At 35.0% G+C, this 24,548-nt stretch overlaps 1 protein-coding gene across 3 annotated transcripts in view; it reads left to right on the forward strand.

The window, feature by feature from the left end:
* The window catches only part of itgb1a (integrin, beta 1a), a 46,330-nt gene that overhangs the window by 12,538 nt on the left and 9,244 nt on the right, over nt 1-24,548 (forward strand). For all 3 annotated transcript variants that reach the window (XM_067377503.1, XM_067377504.1, XM_067377505.1), the window contains exons 2-9: nt 16,131-16,197; nt 16,488-16,573; nt 17,541-17,760; nt 18,017-18,187; nt 20,298-20,536; nt 21,040-21,195; nt 21,889-21,984; nt 22,657-22,746. In XM_067377503.1, coding sequence (XP_067233604.1) covers nt 16,131-16,197; nt 16,488-16,573; nt 17,541-17,760; nt 18,017-18,187; nt 20,298-20,536; nt 21,040-21,195; nt 21,889-21,984; nt 22,657-22,746 — 1,125 coding nt within the window. The remainder of the gene's footprint in view (nt 1-16,130; nt 16,198-16,487; nt 16,574-17,540; nt 17,761-18,016; nt 18,188-20,297; nt 20,537-21,039; nt 21,196-21,888; nt 21,985-22,656; nt 22,747-24,548) is intronic.

The raw sequence follows: 24,548 nt of genomic DNA on the forward strand, positions 1-24,548 counted from the left end.
TTTATTTATAAAGATTATTGTAGCCTATTTGAAGCTCACTATAATGATGCCATTAACACACTACAAGTTCACTTGGAATGCCATTGCAATGTGTTTTAAAACCACTGGACTTGTGCCGATATTCGGTAATGCGATAAATCGCGATAATGAATATGCACGATATTGTAATCGTCGGCACTTCAGAATACCGTAAATAATAATTTATTACCACTTATTAATTTTTTATAAGGGAATTAAGAATACTTTACCTATCAATCGTATAAAATGCACAACACCGCTGTATTCTGCGTCAAAAGGACACGCGCTCAGATGTAAACAATCCCAACTTGCATGAGAAGCACATGGCGGAACCAGTGAAGAAGACGAGCTGAATGAAAGTGCGCGTTCACTCTCTGACAGCAGAGGGCGCTGATGGAACAGCAGCGTGCAGCAGTTACCACGGAAACCGTGCAAACAAAGTCACTGCGCTAGTGAAGTTTTTTAAATGATTCAAACAGCCATTCATTTTTTGTAATCTCAGTGTTGTTCATCACAGAACCAAATACTGGATACTTAAAAAAGACTTAAAAGGATATTTATTTTCAAACCTAAACATTTTTATATTTTAATCTGGACTACAACATGCCCTAATTAGAAATGTTCTGATTATTTGTTATTGTTCAGTAAAACTTTGAAAACATACAGCTTCATTAGTTAACATGTTAATTCATTATCACTAAACTGACAATAAAAATACTTATAAAGTATTAATTATTAATTAATGTTAATTTCTTAGTTACTATTTAATAACATTACTAAAATCAAAATAACTTATTTAATGGACCTGAGATAAAACTAGCAATGATCAGTTGTGTTTCTAAACTAACATTAACACAAAATAACACTTTCTGTAACAAATGTAGCTATTGCTCAATCTTAGTTAATGCATTAAATAGAGTAAAGTGTTATCTGTTGTTCTGTATAGCCTAATTCTTTTGCATTTTAATCTGTTTGAAAATTTCAGTAAGAGTTGTTTTTGTTTTTTTACAAAATGAGTTCTTAAACCTGTTAAAATATGACAAAAATGGTTTTGCAACTTATTTTAATATCATGATAATATCGTATACCGTGATAAAAGCTCGCAACATGAAAATTTGATACTGTCACATGCTTAAAAATCACTAAAAGTTTGTTATCAGTATAATATTAATGTATGTTCAACACTCTTACAATGTAATTGAATTGCAATTCTAATGTCACCAAAATACATTTAAAGTTTATGCTGAGTGAATTCTGCATTTCAAAACTTGAACACAAGAGTATATTTAAAGTGTACTTAAGTATACTTGGAATAGTTCCACTTTAGCACAAACAAGTATACAACTTTTTCACTAGGGACGGCATGTCTCAATTGGTAATAAAATAGGTGAGAGCCAATGAACGTTTATTATAGTTTCCTGTAGCGTCAATTTTTGATGTTAACGTTGACTCTTAGGATGAGGGTGAAGATCGGTAGATAAAGGCTTTATTTTGGGTCTTTTCATCACAATTATATCGATTCGGAAGATCTGAATTACAGCGCACTAATAAAGTGGATTGTTTTTAATGTATTTTATAGTCTGTTTGAATTGGCAGCATATTAATAGCATGCCTTTTCTGTCTCACGGCTAACCAAATAAATATGACATTAAGTATTGGTTAAACAATTACAGAAATGTTGTTTTAAGGTTTTAAAATATATTTTATTTTTACTTTTTTTTTTTTGAGTTGCCAATCCTAAACTTAACCATTTCTTAAAAAATGTATACAGTATAAAACAAAACAGATAGACAAGTGTAATTGCAATAAGTTATTCCAGAAATGGTATGCAGCAGTTTTGTGTAAGGTACAGAGTATAATTTTAGTTGTTAATCACTGAAAATCTTGTCTTGATCCACTCCATGATGCAAATCTCATTCAAATGCACCCTCATTCAACATCACCCAAAACATGGCATATTGCAATCAGTGACAAAGCAGATGAGAGCCAATGAGCATTTGATAACACTGACACAAAGCCTTTGTCGTAACACTTCTTAAGGCGGCAAAAATTTAATTTTGAATGAGTACGCAATTTGACAGTTACGGTCAAGTTTGTTGAATAAAGACTTGATTCTGAAAATTTGGATTGCAGCTCAATAAATGGATTATGTTTATGATCGTCTTATGTTGAGTTTCAGACTCTGATTCACTTCTGTGAATAATAAAATAAATATAACATAATGAAGAATGGTTAAATTATTACAGAAACTGTATTCATTTTAAGATTTTAAAGTGTAATGTAATCCTTTAAACAAACTGGCACCAGAAGTCATACAGAACAAAATGAAATATTATAGTAACTTACAAATTATTCAACTGCGTTCAATAAATGTGATTGAAAACATAATCTCAATTATCATAAATACAATAGCATCAATTGATTTATTGCATGAATTCAAATAAAGGATGCACATCATTTGTACATCTATAAAGATGTTTATACATAAATGATTTACATTTTAGATTATTTCAAAATGTCAGTATTGTATGTTTTAGTGTCTATGCTAACATAAGTAAATGCACTTGTGGTTTCAGTTTTTGGAATATGTTGAACATTGATCTAAATAAATAGATATAGTTATCGCTGTTGTCCCAGGGAAGCATTTCCCTATAGTTCTAGTTTGTTATCGCGTCTTGTATCCTGTTTATTTGTGCTAAAATATAGATAATGTGTATATATGTCATGTCACATTCCTGATCTCCCTGTTGGGTTTATTTTGTGATAATGGCCAGCTGACTCCACCCTTACTTGTTCTTGTTTTGGTTCACTGCCAAGAATAGGTCCAACCAAGAGACCAACACAAATCTCAGATAAAATATTTCATTTCCTCAAAACTATTACAGCCCTCCTTATCTACAAAGACTTCAACATTGCGCTAACATTATTTATTGCTCAGATAAAAAGAACTAACCTCAACAACACTTTTACACCATTTATTGACCTTTTACCTTTAATGTATACATTAACATTTCAAGTTGTATAAATTAACAGTCAATTTATGAACCAACATAAATGTACAATGAACAGTAGTATATTTAGAAATAAACATTAACCTCCATTAATAAATTCTGATACTTGATTTCTTTAACAAACTGAACCTTAAATTAGCTGTTACACTCATGTAACGGTTGCCAGCTAGTAAGAGCTGTACGTGTAAACCTCACTCCACTGGCCTCAAGAGGCACACTAGTGACTGATGCTGTACACTGTACAAAAAATCCCAGTAAAATTTACGGTAAAAAAAATGGCAGCTGTGGTTGCCAGAACTTTACCGTAAAAAATACAGTAGCAACGTAAAAAAAAAAATCTGTTAAATTTACGGTAAAATAACATATTTCATTAACTGATATAATGTTAATTTACCAACCTAATGAAATATTAATATCTGTTTTGTACCTTTATAGTACATTGACAGTCACCAAACACAGTGGTGATATGAGTCACATGATGAATCAAAGTTCATCACAAGCAGATTTTCCACAAGCTGAGAGGGACAACACTAACATATAGAAGGTGCACACAGTGTCATTCACAAACACACTAAACACCATCATGGTAACATGCATGAAATTTTAAAAACGCAATAAACATTAATTTAACAACATTAGATGTAGCATAAAACCCTAATGTACATAACTGATTAGAAAAAAATTAGAAAAACTAAGAAGAAAGAGTTATCAAAAATATATCAAATGTGAAGTGTCACGCAGGGAATTGTGGGAATGTAAATTTATGGTTTTTCACTGTAAATTTTACAATGAATTGTTATTTTTCACTTCCAAAAACTTTGAATTTAATGGTATTTTACCGTAAAATTACATTAAATGTACCGTTAGATCTATTACAGTTATTCACCATATATAGTACGGAAACTTTCTGTAAACCAATTGACAGTTTTTCACCGCAGCATTTTTACAGTCTTTTACTGTCAAAATCACGGTAATTTTATACAGTGTAGGCTGTGATCTTTAGCGTCCTTGTTAGTGCTCCTGCCTCTCATGGCATTAAAGCTGGTTCGAATCCTACTCAGAGCAGTGTGAGAAGAACCAGAGGAGTTACGTTGGTGCCGTGACCCGGATGGGAGTGAGGTTTAGGGGGGTGATGGTAATGGGGGCCAGATAGTAAGCTTGTTTTCTTGATACCATAGTTCCCTGTTTCTGTTTGTAGTCGGTTTGTAGTATTTACTCCTTGGTTTCTGTTCCGTTTGGTGTGGTGCTTTGTGGATGTATTGTGTGTGTTGTTATTGTTTTCAGTTTGGTTTTTGCCTGGATTTAACCAATTTTTTTGTCTGTTTCTCCATGTATGGATTTACTTTTGTTATTTTTGTTATTAAAAGTTTAATGCTACATTTGGATCCTATTCTATGTGTTCTCTGAATCAACCTGGGTTATGGCCTGCTGTTGAGCTGGTTTACCCTTTTTTCAACAGTGTTATTGTCCTCTGAGTCAGCCCCTCCATTACAGTGAATGAATCAGTTCGGTCCAACAATAAAAGTGATAGATGAGCATGTGACTGTGTCATTTTTCTACATCTTAAATCATACGGATGACTTCAGTGATGCATCAGCCACAGTTACACCAGGAAGAATATGAATCAGATCATAAAAAGATACAAGTGGAGCAAATATTGGGCGGGGCTTGATTTTGCACATGGGGAATTGATTGGATGGTTGTGGTTTGCTATTGGTGGCTCTCAAGTGAGTGACAGGTTCCCCCCGCCCTCGTCATCCGAAAAGAGAAGTCGCTGCAAGAGGGAGGGGAAGTTATTTTGATTCAAGATTTCAAGACACATGAATTTACAAAAATATGATGTGCACCCATAAATCATTTATAATAAACAAAAATAAGAATTGTCTATTTTGATTTCATGGTGACTTTAAACAGCAGATTATTTTATTGTACATTTCTTAATAGTCCCATTAACAGGCTCAATCTCGTCATCTAAATGTTAGGTATCACAAACATATAGGCCTTACATTGGATGAAGGGTCTTGAACAAACTGTTGGGTTCTCGTTTTTATGGCCAGAGGTTCACAGCGAGGGGTTTCTGGCTGTTGGCCAGACTGCCTGCAGGTTTCCTGTGTGATAGGGGGAGATTCCTGTAAAGCGAGGGAGAGAAAGCCAAGTCAACGGTTAAAAAGGGCTAGTCAGGCAGAAGCAGTAACATTATGACGTCCTGAACCCTGTAATGTCAGCTACGGGTCTCAGAGGCATAATATATCATGCTCAGTGTAGTCTATGCATTATATGTTTGATAGCTTTTATTGAGGGCTAACTCTCACCCAGCCTTCAATTTGATTCATTTGGGTTGCATTTGACTGATACTAGAGGAGGTGCTGGGAATAGGGTATAAAAGCCTTTGTTCTGGCCATAGGGAAAACACATCTCAAGGATTCCTGGGATACTTTTAAAGAGGATGGTAGAGTTTGTGGTTGACTACAGAGGGTGGAGAAAATGAAATGAAGGGGTTGGCCTTAGGGTGGAACCAAGATAGATGAGTTTAGCCATATATTCAACACAGGCTCACTGGAAAATGTGCTTCTACCTACATTTTTGCAAAACTTCAAAAATAACAGTAGTTAAGGCCACTTTAAAGGTGGGTGTAAGGGATGGGTCAACAGTGTAATATAAAGTAGGACTGAAAAGTCTTGAATTGAGGGAGGAACCCAAGCCTTATCTAAAGACTTAACAGACTTGTGCCAGTAGCACCCAAAACACCCTAGTAACCATATAGAAACTACTAAATAATAAATAACTCAGAACACTTTTAGCAATGACTTTTTCTCTGCTGCTTGGTGATTACATGCATCTTGTTCTATTTGTGTCATTGTTGAATTGTGGTTGGCTAAGTAATGTCCAGTACAGCAGAAAGTGGTATTGATCCAGTGTGACTGTGAAGGATGGGGTTGATCTCAAGCATTAGCATGGTCAATATTTCCCTAATGGTCCATTTCATAGAAAGAGCATTACTCTTGGATATTTAGCCATATTCACAATTTGATTATGTAGTTTGAAAGTCAAGAAAAAGATAATTTTTTTTGCAAATGCATTGTTTACAGCCAAGTTTTTTGTCAGCCGAACTTCTTTGACCTAAAATATAAGAAAATTATGCTATATAATACTAGAAGTAATTATTTGGCTCGTAATCATAGGGGAACCACTTTAAGTGCTGTGTAGCACCAAATCTTGGTGCTTCAGTGTAGGGCTGGGCGATATATCGCATACGATTGTCACGCGCATTTTGTCAGTAAAGCCGGTTCCCTGATTACCGCTAAATCGCCATCACCTGCTTTCAAATGGAGCACCATTTAATAGACAGACTTGCACTGACACTGACAAGCTACGCAATATCGCGTTCATTATCGAAGGTGATTCATCTGCGATAATGAACGCGATTCAAAACCAAAAGCCAAAAGCCTGTTTAGCACCATTAAGAGTTCTGCTATTTTTACAAGACAAAACCTTGTGAAAAAGAAATGATTAATTGTATTGAATGTGCATGTGTAGTGAACTTAAAAATCGTAAAAGTATATTTTTTAAAAAAAATTATCGTGGACTTGCTCTCTCTTGTTTCATACAAACACATGCGACTATTTTTTTGTACACTGTTGGATAAGTTTACAAACAGGTACGATTTTCAAACAGTTTAATCTCAGATCAGTATCTTTTATCCCTATAATTATGGTGAAATGCCGTTTAATAAGTGGTGTGATTTAAAGAGCTAATAAAATATTTTGACTCCGATCAATATTTCACATCTAATTATTTACTTATGTGGCAAGTAGACGTGTAATAAGCGGGATAATGTACATCCAGACGGTTGTTATCTCAGAATAAACCCCTTCAGCCTGATTACCTTGTTTACCTGATTAACAACTGTCTGGATGCACGCTATCCCTTACTTATTAATCATTTCTTAATTGTATAATTACACTGTATCAATAACATCTTAAAATGGCATGTAACTCAAGTTTCAAGGGAAATTAGTTTACCAATAAATGAATGTCAGTACATTTGGCACTTTAACCAGATTTCAAAGACAGTAGGGCCCGGTTTCACAGACAGGGCTTAGACTAAACCAGGATTATGCCTTAGTTCAATTAGGGCATTTAAGTAAAAACACATTACTGATGTGCATCTTCAGACAAAACAATGGCATGTTTTAAGATATGTTACTTTCAGTTAAAACAGCTCAAACATGCATTTTAGTCTAAGCCTTGTCTGTTAAACTAGGGGTTGAAGTAATAAAGATGCACTTAATATGCATATAAAGATGCACTTAAGTGGATTAAAAAAAGCATTTAAAAGTTCATTCATAATATATTTAAGCTATAAAACATTTTTTATTTAATTTTAGATAACACGCAATTAAGGGTCTGAAAACATTACATTCAGTTTGCACTTAAGCATTCTTTTAAAGTATATAATTTCTGTAATAAGTGCTCTTTTTAATCAAGTTACTTCTTTTTCACAAAGGAAAAATACTAATCTGTTGATTTTCAGAACTAGCGATTATGAGTTTCATTCCCTAATCCCTAGACATACTGACTAAAACAGAAAAGAACAGAAAAGAAATCTTCTGATGGAAAAAGCATTTTGAGGTTGTTGAGTGCTTGAGAAAACCAAAATATATATATATGTCTTTAAATGAGCAACAGAAGGAGTCAAGATAGACTTTCTTCTGGCGGATTGTTAAAGCTGGACCTCATTACACGTTCCCCCATTTAAAGGGATATTATGTCATGGTTGTGTTTGGCCTTCATTTCAGGACGAGGCATTTGTGGGCATTTATTCTGATCCCTCTTTCCCAGTCCAGAATGGAAAAGAGAGACCAGAGAAGAGAGAGGGTGGTCTTTCCATGCAGCAGTCAAAGGGTTTGAAGTTTCTGTCTGGATTTCAGTGTCCTGGAGAGAAGGGCTGTCCTTCCCTGTTTTTCTCTTTGCTCCCTTTTTTTTTTTTTTTTTTTTTTTTTTTTTCCTTTTCTTTTCTTTTCTTTTCTTTTCTTTTGCATTTGTATTTGCATTTATCTTTGTGTTATCTTAATGTGCCGAAGAAAATTACACTGGGATCAGAAGAAAGTTAGCGAAAGTAAATAATGATAAAGAACAGACTTTCAGCAACTGCTGAGTTTTGTTGTGAGACTATCTCAGAGTTGTACCAGGCTTTTTACCACAGCATTGTATAGATAGAAATATCATTCCCATGATGCTCTCTGTTCAGCCTCTCCCCAGCGTTCCTGAGTCCAGCTGTGAAACCTCACTGAACAGAAACACAGCAACAGCCATGTTGGTTGTTTGTTTTTGTTGTTTTTTTAGGGTTTGACACCTTAATGGTGTTTATCAAGATGGTTTAGATGGTTTCACACTCTTAATTAGGGCCTAAAAATATGTTTTTCTTGGCTAGATCAATTAAAAATGAGTGAATGCATTTGTTTCCATTGAATTTAACAAGTCAAAAAAGTACAGAAAAATACTTATGTGCACATTATTTTGGTATTAAAGGACAATGGGGCTACACTGAAAAAAAGTCATTTTTATGTTGGTTTAATCAATAATCATAATCATGGTTTTCGGGTTAAACCTTTTTTGACGAGTTTGTCTTAACTCCCCATAGAAAACTAATTAAAAGATTTATTTATTTATTTTTTTTATAAATAGTATTTTCGCTTGATGTGCAGAAAACATTACTGGCTAGCTTTCAAGTGTTAAAGTCCAAACCTATAAGACCTTCGTTCATCTTCGAAATACAAATTAAGATATTTTTGATAAAATCCGATGGCTCAGTGAGGCCTCCATTACTAGCAAGATAATTAACACTTTCAAATGCCCAGAAAGGTACTAAAGACATATTGTAACCCTCTGGTTCTCTTCGTTTAGGAGTCACATTTGCCTTCTTTACGGTCAAAAGTGACCAAAGCCTTGAAATTTAACTTTTTTGTTTTTCAGGAAAACTAAAGTAATATATTTTTGTTCTAAAATATTATTTGATTATTATGTATAATTTTGAGGGTATATTATGATACTATGCTATATTTTTATTAGCTATTTTTTCCCATTGAAAAAAATACACTTTTTTTTCTAATATTTTTTTTAATTATTTTTCAATTAAAGCAGTATTCCATGTTAAAATACCTTTTTTTGAAGGTAGATTAGTGCCACATGGTGGGAGTAAAAAAAGAAACTTATATAATGCCATGGTGTAACTCTAGATTACTATATAGTTCGGTATAAAGTGGCTTATAAATTCTCTATTGGTTTTTAGACACTAGTACTTATTTTTTATTAAGTTTTGGATTTGGATTTATACTTGGACATTCTCAAAGACTATTTGTCAAGGTTTAGATTTTTTTGGTGTGAAATGTTGATTTGAAGTGTCGGTTTTTGCATTAATTTCACTACAGTCAAACCTGAACACAGAGGAGGACATTTAGTTACACATAACATCAAAATTCAATAAAAAATATAACAAAAATTAACAGGTATCATTTATTACAGCTTAATAAATCTGGGTCTGATCTGATTTCAACCTCTTATATGAGTTTTGCCTCAATTTTAACATTGTTACAGCCACACCGGTTCATTTGTGTGTGTATAATGGTGTGTTGTGTGTGTGTGTGTGTGTGTCTGTGAATGTGTGTAAGTGAGTGTGTGTTTGAGTGGGTGTTTCTGTTTTGTACTTTTGATGTTTCTGAGTGTAATGTCTTTCTTACTGTTCATTCTTTTACTGCTTTGTGGCTGAATTATTGATTTTATTTCACATATTTGTATAAACTTGCTCTGTGTTATAGTCGTGTGCTAGTTCATATATATGTGTGTGGGGGGAGGGGGGTTGGGTGTGTCTATTTTGCACTCTTGGCATTTACAAGTGTCACCCCTTCATTGCTGTGCACTTTTTTTTCTGTACAGTGGCTGATTTGTAGTTTGTACCAACAAAAGATTCTCTAAATTTTCGTATTTCCCATTCATTTCCTATGTCGGTCATTTTTGATCACAAAGAAGGTCAAAAATGACCAACCAGGTTTTTTGACCAGGTCAAGTTTTTTTTTTTTTTTTTTTTTTTTTTTATCCTTTCACATGTCCGAATCATATCCTTGATTTTTTTGTGTTCATATTGCTAATGCGACAAAAGTCACCAAGTGTCATCTCATTCCAATGAACTATGATTTTTAACATTTCAAAATATATTTTTTTTTGGCCAGAACAGTTCATGTGACTACAGTGGTTCAACCTTAATGTTATGAAGCAACAAGAATACTTTTTGTGTGCCAAAAAATCAAAATAAAGGCTTTATTCAACAATATCTAATGATGGGCGATTTTAAAACACATGAAGCTTCGAAGCTTTATGAATCATTTGTTTCGAATCAGTGGTTCATGTATCAAACTGCCAAAGTCACTCCCTCCAGTGGTGAACCATTGAAATTTCAAAACACTTATGATGGAACAAAGCCTTGTTTACTGAAATCACATGACTTTGGAAGTTTGATTAATAAAACAATTTAAGATGTAACCCTCCAATAAAATGAAATTGAATCAATACATATAATTTGAGAAAAACTAATACATTTGGCTTTAAAAAAATGTTCCAAAGTATAATTTTTTTCAGTGTTGTCACAATTGGAATCTGCTGTTTATTGAAGCTGATTTGAGAATAATGTTTTGTTGTTGTTAAGGTTTTTTTGAGGTATGAAATACCTTTTAAAGGATTTTTTCATTCATTGTAATGAGAAGCTTTGGTGTGACTTCACAGCGTTAAACTCAAAGTGACACACAGTCTAATCTGGTCGCTCTGCCCGACATGCTGTCTGCACACTGTGTGTATAAAAGGCACACTGAGAGGAACAGTTTTTAGCACACACACACACACCCGCTTACTCACACTGACTGAATTACCTAGTACTTAGTTTACTTTACTATGGAAAAAACTCACAGCGTAACAACTTTCAGAGGTGTTACCAAGTTACTTATGATTTAATCTCGGCCGCCGCAGGTCCCACAGTGGCTCGCTTGAGCGTTTAAAGGGTGGAATTCTTCTAAGCCACCTCATCTCTGCCCATTGAGTTTAATGGAAACCACATGCATTACATTCAGCAGTGAAGTAAAAGGCATTTTCAGCTTCACCCTGGACACCCCACATGGGCTGAGGCTGTTTTTGTTTCCAGTCATGTCGTAACAGCACTGGTTATATTTTGAGATTTCTTTGGAACTATCATTGACGTCCTATGTAATTTAGAGGCAGCGTACTTGCATCAGACATTTCTTACATCAAGCCAGTATCACGTTAAGTGTATCTGTCAACACTTTTGGATAATGATATACTATTTGTAGATTATGGTGGCAGCCAGAACGTCTTTCAAATCATTTTAAAAGCATTGGTTGTGTATGCTAAACTCTTGCATAAGTCACTCATTTGGCCATATATTAATGAACTCATGAAGCTTTTTGTGGGGGAATTTTGTAATGCTAAAGCTAATGATTTTTATGAGGATATTAAGTTTATATGCTAGGATACATCTAAAACCTGGAAGACTGGAGGACAAAGTGTTTTAATTGAGATTATCTATGATATAAGCTGTCAAAGAAGGTTGGCGACTGTGGCATAAACTAGATACTACTGGCTAGCTTAATAAAAAGAGATGATCCCTTTCCCTTGTGAAAAAGAAGTGTGCGCTATTGTTTTCAATGCGCACTTATTGTGTACTTAAAATCTTAAATGTATTGTATTGTTATATGTATTTTAAAAAAAACAGTTTCTTAGCTCAATGAAGTGCACTTAAAGCGAGTACACTTTCATTACTGTTTCTTAGCACACTTAAGCGCACTTAAAGTGATTATATCTTAGCACACTTAAGTGCACTTAAAGAGACTGTTTCTTAGCACACTGAAGTGCACTTAAATAGAGAACACTTTCATGACTGTTTCTTAGCACACTTAAGTGCACATAAAGCTAGCACACTTTCATGACTGTTTCTTAAAACACTTAAGTGCACTTAAAGCGAGTACACTCACAAATGTTTTTTAGCACACAAGTGCACTTAAAATGAGTACACTTCATGACTGTTTCTTAACACAATTAAGTATACTTTAAAAAAATGAACTTTGTAATAAAATCAAAGTACAATTTTTACTTCAAAGTACATTTTAAATCATTATATTTTATCTTTTTATTACATTATATTCATGATATCATTACATTTTAGTATTTTTGTCATGCTTATTTTGATGTGTTGACTAACTTCATTTTAACTGTAGTGTGTTAAATACAATATTACATTTAAAGTTCATATATTGTAAATATGTAAATTGCAGCTTCATCATTACAATTGTGTAATGTCAAATGGATTTAAATACATGACAAACAAGTTTCAGTAGAAATGACATTAAAGTATATTTTAGTTTACCATTAATGCTTGTGAGTACATTCGGCAGTACCATATTTAAATGATGTAGAAGTAATTATGAAATGACATATAAAGATGTGCTTACGTCCTACTCACGTGCATGGTCAAAAACACTCTGAAGTTCAACTTATTGCATTTAATATGAATTTAAACTATAATACATTTTCTTTTCATTGAAATTAATGTGTCTGACAATTTTACATTCAGTATATTCTTTTAAAGTATATTATTTCTGTAATAAAAGTATGCTAAAGTGTGCTTGTTTTTTCACAAGGTTGGTATGTCCAGCTGCAGGAAGTTGTTATTTAATAATTTAATATCCTGTTTTGTTAAGAGATATGTCAGAACAGGCAAGTAAACAGCATTTGTCAAACCTTTGACTTCAAATTAAGGAAAATTCTTTTAGCACACAATATTGTTAACCACATATACTTTTTAATAGATTTCACTCTACTGAAGACATGCAATGTGCTTTTGAGCCCTTCACCGACATGTGGAGCCAAACAGAGAATCATTTATTAACCAGACTCAACACAAAGTCTCATGGGACACACTAATCAATAATGCTTTACCTGCAGACAACAGCCATTTATGCTTTCAGCAGGCAGAAGTGCTCTGAATCTAATGAGAGATCAATGTTAGCCAGTGTTACAGGAAATAAAGAGACTATTGAACAGATGACTAGGGTCCACATGCACCTGAATTTTTATAGTCATAATATATACACTGATCAGGCAAAACATTATGACCACTGACAGGTGAAGTGAATAACATTGATTATCTCTTCATCACGGCACCTGTTAGCAGGTGGCATATATTAGGCAGCAAGTGAACATTTTGTCCTCAAAGTTGATGTGTTGTGATGGCTTGACGACTGGATCAGAGCATCTCTAAAACTGCAGCTCTTGTGGGGTGTTCCTGGTCTGCAGTGGTCAATGTCTATCAAAAGTGGTCCAAGGAAGGAACAGTGGTGAACTGGCGACAGGGTCATGGGCAGCCAAAGCTCATTGATGCACGTGGGGAGCGAAGGCTGGCGCGTATGGTCCGATCCAACAGACGAGCTACTGTAGCTCAAATTGCTCAAGAAGTTAATGCTGGTTCTGATAGAAAGGTGTCAGAATACACAGTGCCGGATGCATGTGCGTCGTTTACTTGGGGAACACATGGCACCAGGATGGGAAGAAGGCAAGCCGGCGGAGGCAGTGTGATGCTTTGGGCAATGTTCTGCTGGGAAATCTTGGGTCACTTTGATATGTCCCACATACCTAAGCATTGTTGCAGACCATGTACACCCTTTCATGGAAATGGCATTCCCTGGTGGCTGTGGCCTCTTTCAGCAGGATAATGCTCCTGCCACAAAGCAAAAATGGTTCAGGAATGGTTTGAGAAGTACATCAACGAGTTTGAGGTGTTGACTTGGCCTCCAAATTCCCCAGATCTCAATCCAATCGAGCATCTGTGGGATGTGCTGAACAAACGAGTCCGATTCATGGAGGCCCCACCTCACAACTTACAGGATTTAAAGAATCTGCTGCTAACATCTTGGTACCTTCAGGAGTCTAGTGGAGTTCGTGCCTCAACGGGTCAGGGCTTTTTTGGCAGCTAAAGGGGAAAAAATGCAATGTTAGAAAGGTGGTCATAATGTTATGCCTGATCGTGTATACAATCCCATAACGAGTCATTTTGTGATCAACAGAGAGTGTTGCACCATGAACTTTGAATAAAATGATAGGCCTATATGGTTAAAACACATAAATCAGAATGAACAAATATTAAAACAAAACAAAGTTATTTTTTGTGTGTGTGTTATTCTACAGCTATTACACATTATGTTGGATTTTTCCTAATATATTTTTTATAGTGCACTCCTCTAGTATACTGTTGAGGATATTGTTTGTCCACTCGAGTAACACCCTTTGCCAAAAGAAGTCGGCACTATTTCTGGCAGGAGAAGGAGCCACTAGGAAACGGTTCGACCGGTAAATTATGGTTACTTCTACCAGAGAATGGCATCTGAGAGGTGGTATTTATATTAGCCCAGTGGTTCCTCTTTCAGGAGCTGAGAATAGATGAGCTCTGTTGGGTAATGTAGGTTTTGACCTCCAGTGAACTCAAGGTCATCACTCTGAAAATATGAGCAATAAAACATCTTTTTCAACATTTCAAGGTCAGATCAAGTACAGATGCACTCTTAAAAATAGGTTCTTTATTGGCATTTACCATTCTACAAAGAACCTTTAACATCCTTTCAATTGGACACAAGGTTCTTTAAACTCTTAAAAGTAAAGGTTAAAGTTTTTGCTGCGATGCCATAGAAGAACCACGTTTGGTTCCCCAAATAAACTTTCAGTGAACAGTTCTTGAAAGAACCTATTTTTTCTTCTTAGTTTGAAGAATTCTTCATTTCAAAATCTAAAGAACCTTTTCCACTATAAAGAATTTGAAATCTTTATTTTTAAGAGTGATGTATGTTCTTCATGGAACCATAGATGCCAATAAAGAACCTTTGGATTTTTACCCCAGTAGCACTCTTTGCATTTCTTGTATGTTCTTAAATAACCTTCACACTGTATAATTTTTGATTAAATGGTTCTTTTTAAAAACTGGTCACTGAAAAGTTCATTTGGGAACCCAAAAATGGTTCTTCCATGGTATGCTGTGAAACCCCCCCTTTGGAACCTTTATTTTTTTAAGAGTTAAAGGGATAGTTCACCCAAAAATAAAAATTGTCTCATTATTTACTCACCTTCAAGCCATCCTAGGTGTCTATGTCTATCTTCTTATAGACTAAAACAATCTGAGAAATATTTAAAAAATATCCTGGCTCTCCCAAGCTTTATAATGGGAGTGGATGGGGTGGGGGGCAGTTTTGAACCCAATGCATCCATCCATTATAAATATAAATAAAACCATTCTGAAACAAGGGTGTGTTTTTGTAAGAAAAAAATCCATATTTAAAACTTTATTAAGTATAATAACTAGCTTCGGGAGATGGCAGTACGCATCAATTTGAGGCAGAAGAGTGACCCCTAACCCGATGCATGACGTAATGACAAACACGGAAGCTTAGAGGATACAAAACACCGGCCATGAATTATACGTCTAAAATGAGAAATTTTAAAGAGAAATGTCGGTGGATGCATTTTGGGGAGGCTTCAAACACCCCCAATTCACTAAAATTATAAAGCTTGGTAGATATTTTTAAATATATCTCTGATTGTGTTAGTCTGAAAGAAGATAGCCATATAGACCCATGCAGGATGGATTAAAGGGTGAGTAAATTATGGGATCATTTTCATTTTTGAGTGAACCATCACTTTTAAAATTGCACATTTCCAGTGTCCCTTATATAAAACATTGCATTGATTGATATATGCCATTGATATGGTAGTCAAAGTTATTTCAAAGACCATGGTCACTGTAAAAAGTGAAACTGTCTTTGACACCTTAAGGATCTTTTTTTTTTCTATTTTAACCCTTAAAATATGAGTTTTATTGTCATAGCCCAATGATAACAGTTTCATTCAGTCATATTAAATAATATATTTATAACCATATATGTAAATATTGTAATTGATATAATATATTGAAATAAATAGCTTGGATATTACCACATTCATTGTTTTCCCATTGGTGCTTGTTTTGCTTATGGCTTTTGTCTTTTTGTTGTAGATGGACCTGAAGCTACTTTTCATATCAACATTATTAGGGATCATTTGTTGCAGCCGCGCACAGCAAGGTAATGTGAACTTTGCTCGTTCTGTCCAGTGTACTGTAACTCTGTCCGACTCCATCAGAATTAATAACTGCTGCGTTTCTATTGAGGATAACTAACTGGGGTTCTCGTTCAGCAGTTAAATACTGCTGTCATTACTCAGGGGTCGCTCCACCCAGCACGGTCGGAGCATTATGCATAATGGAAAACATAGAGTAGTCATCTCTGGCTCCAATTACAGTAAGCCAGAGTGATGTAAATGAATCGACTCTTTGGACAGATTTCAGACTCTCTCTGTCTCTTGTGTTCTGCAGAGGGCAACGAGTGCATCAAAGCCAACGCTTTATCCTGTGGCGAGTGCATACAAGTGGGGGCTAAATGTGGATGGTGCACTGATACCGTGAGTAGTGTTCAAATGCCATGCTCGTTCTTTTCTTTAACTCTCCATTGTTCAAATAAACACATTCATTACACACATAATCACAGCCGTACTGATATTCAGACCAACAGCATGATTATGACATTGCTTTTATACAACAGTTAAATAAATGAGAGGTTAATATTGAGAAACTTGCCAGTGCTGCTGAACCAAACAGACATAATGCCAAACAAAATGACTCAAGCTAAGCCATTTGATATTAATAGTTATGGCAGATTTGCCAGGAACAGTAATGGCGGATAAGTGTTATCATTCCATTCATGCTAGGAAATCTCATTCCACATGGAAACATTGTGGTGATGCTTGAGTTTGTGCTTATAAGGAGTCCTTATAAGAGGATTTTCTTTTCTAAAATGTTCTTTTTATTATTATTTTAGTACTGTATGCTTAATTATATGTTTTGTATGAGAAATGTACACTACCATTAAAATGTTTTTGCTTTTTTAAGAAATTAATACTTTTATTCAGCAAGGATGCATTCAATTGATCAACAATGGCATTTTTCAATCCTGAAAAATAAAATGTTTGACAGTTTCCACAAAAATATGAAGCAGCACAACTATTTTCAACATTGATAATAATCAGAAATGTTTCTTGAGCAGCAAATCAGCATATTAGAAAGATTTCTGAAGGATCATGTGACACTGAAGCCTGGAGAAATTATGCTGGAAATTCAGCTTTGATCACAGTAATAAATTACATTTTACTGTGTATTCTCATAGAAAACAGTTATTTTAAACTGTAACAATGTTTCACTGTTTTTACTGTATTTTTGATAAAATAAATGCAGCCTTGGTGAGCAGAATAGACTTGTTTCAAAAACATTTAAATAATCTTGCAGACTCCATACTTTTGAGCAAATTTAAATAATCTGACAAGCTAAATTCACACAAATTCACACACAGCCTTAATATATTCTCCCCAACAGGATTTTCTAAAACAGGGAGAACCGACATCAGCGCGCTGCGATGAGCTGGAGTCACTCAAGAAAAGAGGCTGTTCGGCCACCAAGATCGAAAACCCTCACGGGAGCCAAAGGACCCTCAAGAACAAACCAGTGACCAACCGCAAGAAAGGAGCAGATAAACTTCGACCTGAGGACATAACACAGATCCAGCCTCAGAAACTCAGCCTCAACCTTAGATCTGGTGCCTGCAAACTTAAAATCAGTGGTTTACATTGATCTGCTCAAGTAATTGTGGCAATACTAACACAGTTGTGTGTGTGTGTGTGTGTGTGTGTGTGTGTGTGTGTGTGTGTGTGTGTGTGTGTGTGTGTGTGTGTGTGTGTGTGTGTGTGTGTGTGTGTGTGTGTGTGTGTGTGTGTGTGTGTGTGTGTGTGTGTGTGTGTGTGTGTGTGTGTGTGTGTGTGTGTGTGTGTGTGAATGAATTGTTATTTCTGTAGGGGAACCTCAAAATATCAAGCTAAAGTTCAAGAGGGCTGAAGACTATCCCATAGACCTGTACTACCTTATGGACCTGTCCTACTCCATGAAGGATGACTTGGAGAATGTCAAGAATCTAGGGACTAGTTTGATGAAGGAAATGTCCAAGATCACCTCAGATTTCAGGATAGGTGAGAGTCTTATAAAATCATACTGGAAAACAAAACTGTCTCAGTAGTTTTGCTTTAAAACCTTGGTTCTACTATATACTAGTTCATAAAGGTGCCATCAAACATTTATAGATGTAATATAAGTCTAAGGTGTCCCCTGAATGTGTCTGTGAAGTTGCAGCTCAAAGTACCCCATAGATTTTTTTTTTTTTATTAATTTTTTAACTGCCTATTTTGAGGCATAATTAGAAATGCGCCGATTCATGCTGCGGCCCCTTTAAATCGCTCGCTCTCTGCCCCTCCCGAGCTCTCGACTCTCGAAACAAAGTTCACACAGCTAATATAACCCTCAAAATGGATCTTTACAAAGTGTTCGTCTTGCAGCATGTCTAATCGCGTAAGTATGGTATATATTTGGATGTTTACATTTGATTCTGAATGAGTTTGATAGTGCTCCGTGGCTAAAGCTAACATTACACACTGTTGGAGAGATTTATAAAAAGAGATTTAAAAAGTTGTGTTTATGAATTATACAGTCTACAAGTGTTTAATAATGAAAATAGCGACGGCTCTTGTCTCTGTGAATACAGTAAGAAACGATGGTAACTTTAACCACATTTAACAGTACATTAGCAGCATGCTAACAAAACATTTAGAAAGACAATTCACAAATATCACTAAAAGTATCATGTAATCATGGATCATGTCAGTTATTATTACTCCATCTGCCATTTTTCGCTGTTGTTCTTGTTTGCTTACCTAGTCTGATGATTCAGCTGTGCACAGATCCAGACGTTAATACTGGCTGCCCTTGTGTAATGCCTTGAACATGGGCTGGCATATGCAAATATTGAGGGTGTACATATTAATGATCCCGACTGTTACGTAACAGTCTGTGTTATGTTGAGATTCGCCTGTTTTCTGTAGGTCTTTAAAACAAATGAGATTTACATAAGAAGGAGGAAACAATGGAGTTTGAGACTCAATGTATGTCTTTTCCATGTACTGAACTCTTGTTATTCAACTATGCCGAGGCAAATTCAATTTTCAATTCGATGGCACCTTTAAAATTAAACGATCTTTAACAAAGTCAAACATTTAAAAAAATAATTAAATGAGCATTAAATATAAAATAACTTCACTGTCAGTTACACTGAAATATGAGCAAATAAACGTTCCTCAAAAGCCTGATGCGTTTTAACATGATTTATCGGTAACACTTTATTTTAGGGTTTTTTAGTTGCTTATTAGCATGCTAGAATATTGACTATTTATTAGTACTTATTAAGCATATTAATGCCTTATTCTGCATGACCTTATTCTACTACATTCCTAATCCTACCCAATACCTAAACTTAACAACTACCTTAATTATTAATAAGCAGAAAATGTTATTGAGGGAAAAGTCACTTAATAGTTTATGTGTGTTCCCTATCCTAAAGTGTTACTGATTTTTCTATAAAATGATGTATGGATAATCAATTGAACCTAAGTTGCTTCAGTCCAGTATAAAAGTGATTCTTACCTTTATAAAAATCAGTAAAGATTTCACAGCAAAAAGATTGGTGAACCAAAAGCTGAAGGTGGATGTTTGTACAATTATACTAAAAGGCCTTTTACTTGCTAAAAAAAGTCTAAGCTATCAATCATACAACAGACGGCATGTAGTAGATTGTGTGCGACAGGTTTTTCAGCAAAGTTTGGATCACGTTGATGTAAATTTTGCCTATCAAATATGATACAGAAAGCATTATAGGATTAAACATGTAATAACATTGTCCTATATGTGTAATATATATGTAATGATTACCAAACCTATAATATCTATCAAGAATACAGTATATTTCATATAAAATATATGAAAGTTAAAATAATTACACTTAAGTTTGTTCATCAGTACTTACAAATGTCCTAAATTTACACAAACAACATGTTGGCTTTCTATACGTCTTTTCATAAATTGTCTTATAATATTATTATTATTAAAACAGACTAATAATAATTACTATAATAATAATTGATTGGTAAAATAAGACCTAATTCAAAACTTTCATCGCACTGCCAAAACCTTTAGAGACACGAGTAGGCATGAATTTAAAGCTAAGATGCTGCTTCGCTCATTTTCGGACAGGTTTTGGCTCTTTTGTGGAGAAGACTGTTATGCCGTATATCAGCACAACTCCAGCCAAGCTCCTGAACCCCTGCACAGGGGACCAAAACTGCACAAGCCCCTTCAGCTACAAAAATGTGCTGAAACTCACCAGCAATGGGCAGCAGTTCAACAGTCTGGTAGGGCAACAGCAGATATCTGGCAACCTCGACTCGCCTGAGGGAGGATTTGATGCTATCATGCAGGTTGCTGTCTGTGGAGTGAGTATAAAACAGCTTAGGGAGGGTTTGCTCTGTTTTTACATTATATATAAAGTTGATTTACTATGCACTGAGAAGCTTGGCCAGTTGCATAAACTGCTGTTAGTCATCTAATTTTGTTCTTCAAGACTGGTCCTAACCTTTTTTAATGTAAAGTCAGTTACATAAAAGAGGTAGATTGTTCTAATTTGAATAGGAAAAGTAAGACTTATTACCTCTTGTCTAACTGCTAGTTAGTCAAACTAGGTCTCAAGAAACAGTCTTAACATAGAGGCTAAGTTTATGCAACTGGCAGTATTATATGTCCTAATTTGATTATTTTCTGACTTCCTTTATTAGTGGAAAATTTGAAGTGCTACAGTAATATGGCATCTTTGATTCAATTGTGTTCCCAATATGTTTTTGTACTTTCAGCTCACTCTTTGTATCCCTTGGCCTCATTTCTCTCCTTCTTCCTGTTTTTTTTTTTTTTTCTTTTCTTTTTTTTTTAATCTCTCTCCCAGGACCACATTGGCTGGAGAAACGTCACCCGTTTGTTGGTGTTCTCTACTGATGCAGGTTTTCATTTTGCCGGAGATGGCAAACTCGGTGGAATTGTGCTTCCCAATGATGGGAAATGCCACTTAGAAAACAACATGTACACCATGAGCCATTATTATGTATGTATATCACATTTTCTGGCAAGGCCGTAACCATGTCTTAAACATTGGGGTGGACAAATTAAATTTTGCTAGATTTTTGGGGGATTGGAGGGAGCTGCTGTCATAAATGTAACGGTCCTTTTGTTTAAAAGAAATTTAAGAAATAAAGGATTTAAAGGGAATAAACAAAAAGAAAGAACAATAGTAGTAAAATAACTTGCAGCCCTGTTTTCTGGTGAACCTCAAGCTGAAGGTGGACGTTTGTACAATTATACTAAAAGGGCTTTTACTTGCTAAAAAAATTCTAAACTATCAATCAGACGACAGAAGGCATGTAGTAGATTGTGTGCTGCAGGTTTTTCAGCAAAGTTTGATCACATTGTTATCATTTTGCATAATAATGTAATAACATTATTATATATGTGTAATATATATGTAATGATTAACAAACCTATAATATCTATAAAGGATACAGTATATTTCATATAAAATGTATGAAAGTTAAATTATATGGTCAATTTTCAATTCAAAATGGTGAGATTTGGCAAAAAAAATGTAATAGTTTGACTTTGTGTGATTATTGGGGTGAGCTTGTCCCCCTCAATGTCTGTAGTGGTTACGGCCCTGTTTTCTGCTGATTTTCAGACCAGACTATTGGATGTTTGACAGATTTGGATGTTGACTGATTTCTTTCCTTCCTTTCCTGACAAGGATTACCCCTCCATCGCCCACTTGGTTCAAAAACTGAGCGAAAATAACATCCAGACCATCTTTGCAGTTACAGAGGAGTTTCAGCCTGTTTACAAAGTAGGTCCATAGTTGATTATTTTAATGATGTGTATGAAAGCATGAGCAGGAACACTTGTATTTTTGTCTGTCTGGAGCTTGTCGTTTCTTTCCCTGATCAAATTTTTTTGTACTTGGTCAAAGAGAAGCCCATTTTTTGATATGTTAACATTTCCACTTGGTCTGTAGTCACACTAGTCAAAACTTTGTGGTGCTTGCTGGATTTGATTAAACACTAAATGCTAAGGGTTAAATTTAAGCACATAACATGCCATTGTTGCAAGAATTATTCCTCAAATCATGTGGCTTGTTGAGGGGAGGCATGTTGTTACTTTTCTAAGTGATCAGACTTACAATATTCAACTGCTGAATGATAAAACAGATAAAAAAAGCTATATCTAGAGACAAGACTGTGTTACAAATGGATGAATTGTAAAATGAAATACCATCTCAAATATTTCACTACCAAGAGCCTTAAACTCTCAAGCATCTGAACAGTTTGAATCCAACTTCTCTGTATTCTCTGTATTTGGAAAGCCACAACCTCAGTTTCCCGGCTTGGATCCAGACGCCAAAGTCATAATTCAGAGTTCCTGTCTGCTGTTTAAATGCTCTGTTGTAAAACAAACACCCTGTGTCCCTGTGCTTAAGATCCATGGGTGTTTTTTTCTATGTTTTTTCTCCTTTCCACAGGAACTTAAAAATTTGATTCCAAAGTCTGCAGTGGGAACGCTTTCAGCAAACTCCAGCAATGTTATCAATCTTATTGTTGATGCCTACAACGTGAGTAGATAAAGTTTCTTTATACAGTAGTGGCCAAAAGTCATGTCCGGAGGGGATATTTGTTTTTAATGACCCCACAAGTTTGATTAAACCATCAAAATATAAGGAAAATATTCTTTAGGGAAGAAAAAAATACTAAACTTAGTCAAAAAAAAAAAAAAAAAAACTCAAACTACAGGTTTCTATGTGCATTTAAAACCAGGAAAAGGCATATATTGACTACAATATAATCAGTAATTAATTTCATTGGTTCTATCTTGTTTTCGCATGTGTTCATAATTTCTTCATAGCCTAGCTGGAAAAGATGCCGTACAATTTGGCATGTTTTATTGCGTTATTATCACAAATAAAACAATCGACTCCAATGCTTACAAAATCTTAGGGCTGTTTGATTATGGCAAAAATCATAACCAAGACAATCAAGAACAAAGAATCTAATTACAAAAAATGGACAAATAAATACAACAGAGCGAAAATACAAATGCAATAAACAGTGTTGTAATTTAATGGTATTCAGATACAAGTAATAGCCTACAACAACAAAAACTGAATAATCAAATGTAAAATAACACTGCATAGTCTTACTGTACACATTAAATATAGATTAAACCTTATTAAAGCTACTTAAGTTATTCAGTCAAGATCAGTGAGTGATTTTTTTTAATGATGGACTGGAGCAGGTTTATTAGGCTGCTGTCACTTTAAGAGCTACCACATGGATCCAGTTACACATGCATTTCCTTTCTCAACTGTGAACTTTTACTTAAGGCATAACCTACTGTGTTTACATAAATACTCTCCAAAAAGGCATTTTGACATTTTTTGTGAAGCCCATTTGCCTATCCGCGCTCGGCTTCGACTCGGAGCGTGCGCACATAAAGCCGCCTGGGGAACTTTTATCTCTTTTGCGGCATAATGCGCCTTTAAAATTACTGTTTAATATCAAACTCATCCTGCAGTTTAGCAACAGTAGACTGCATTTTACAACATTCACTTAATTGGCTGAGTTGGATGTTAAAGGTGCCCTAGAACTTTTTTTAAAAAGATGTAATATAAGTCTAAGGTGTCCCCTGAATGTGTCTGTGAAGTTTCAGCTCAAAATACCCCATAGATTTTTTTTAATTCATTTTTTTAACTGCCTATTTTGGGGCATAATTAGAAATGAGCCGATTCAGGGTGTGTGGCCCTTTAAATCTCATGCTCCACGTCCACTGAGCTCGCACTTGCCTTAAACAACATAAAAAAAAGTTCAAACAGCTAATATAACCCTCAAAATGGATCTTTACAAAGTGTTCATCATGAATGCTGCATGCATACATCGGATTATGTGAGTATTGTATTTATTTGGATGTTTATATTTGATTCTGAATGAGTTTGAGGCTGTGCTCCGTGGCTAACAGCTAATGCTACACTGTTGGAGAGATTTACAAAGAATGAAGTTGTGTTTATGCATTATACAGACTGCAAGTGTTTAAAAATGAAAATAGCGACGGCTCGTCTCTGTGAATACAGTAAGAAACGATGGTAACTTTAACCACATTTAACAGTACATTAGCAACATGCTAACGAAACATTTAGAAAGACAATTTAGAAATATCACTAAAAATATCATGATATCATGGATCATGTCAGTTATTATTGCTCTATCTGCCATTTTTTGCTATTGTCCTTGCTTATCTAGTCTGATGATTCAGCTGTGCACATCCAGACGTTCTACCCTTGTCTAATGCCTTTCATAATGTTGGGAACATGGGCTGGCATATGCAAATATTGGGGGAGTACACCCCGACGGTTTCATAACA

The sequence above is a fragment of the Chanodichthys erythropterus genome, chromosome 23 (assembly GCF_024489055.1).
Source record: "Chanodichthys erythropterus isolate Z2021 chromosome 23, ASM2448905v1, whole genome shotgun sequence".
Lineage (NCBI taxonomy): Eukaryota > Metazoa > Chordata > Actinopteri > Cypriniformes > Xenocyprididae > Chanodichthys > Chanodichthys erythropterus.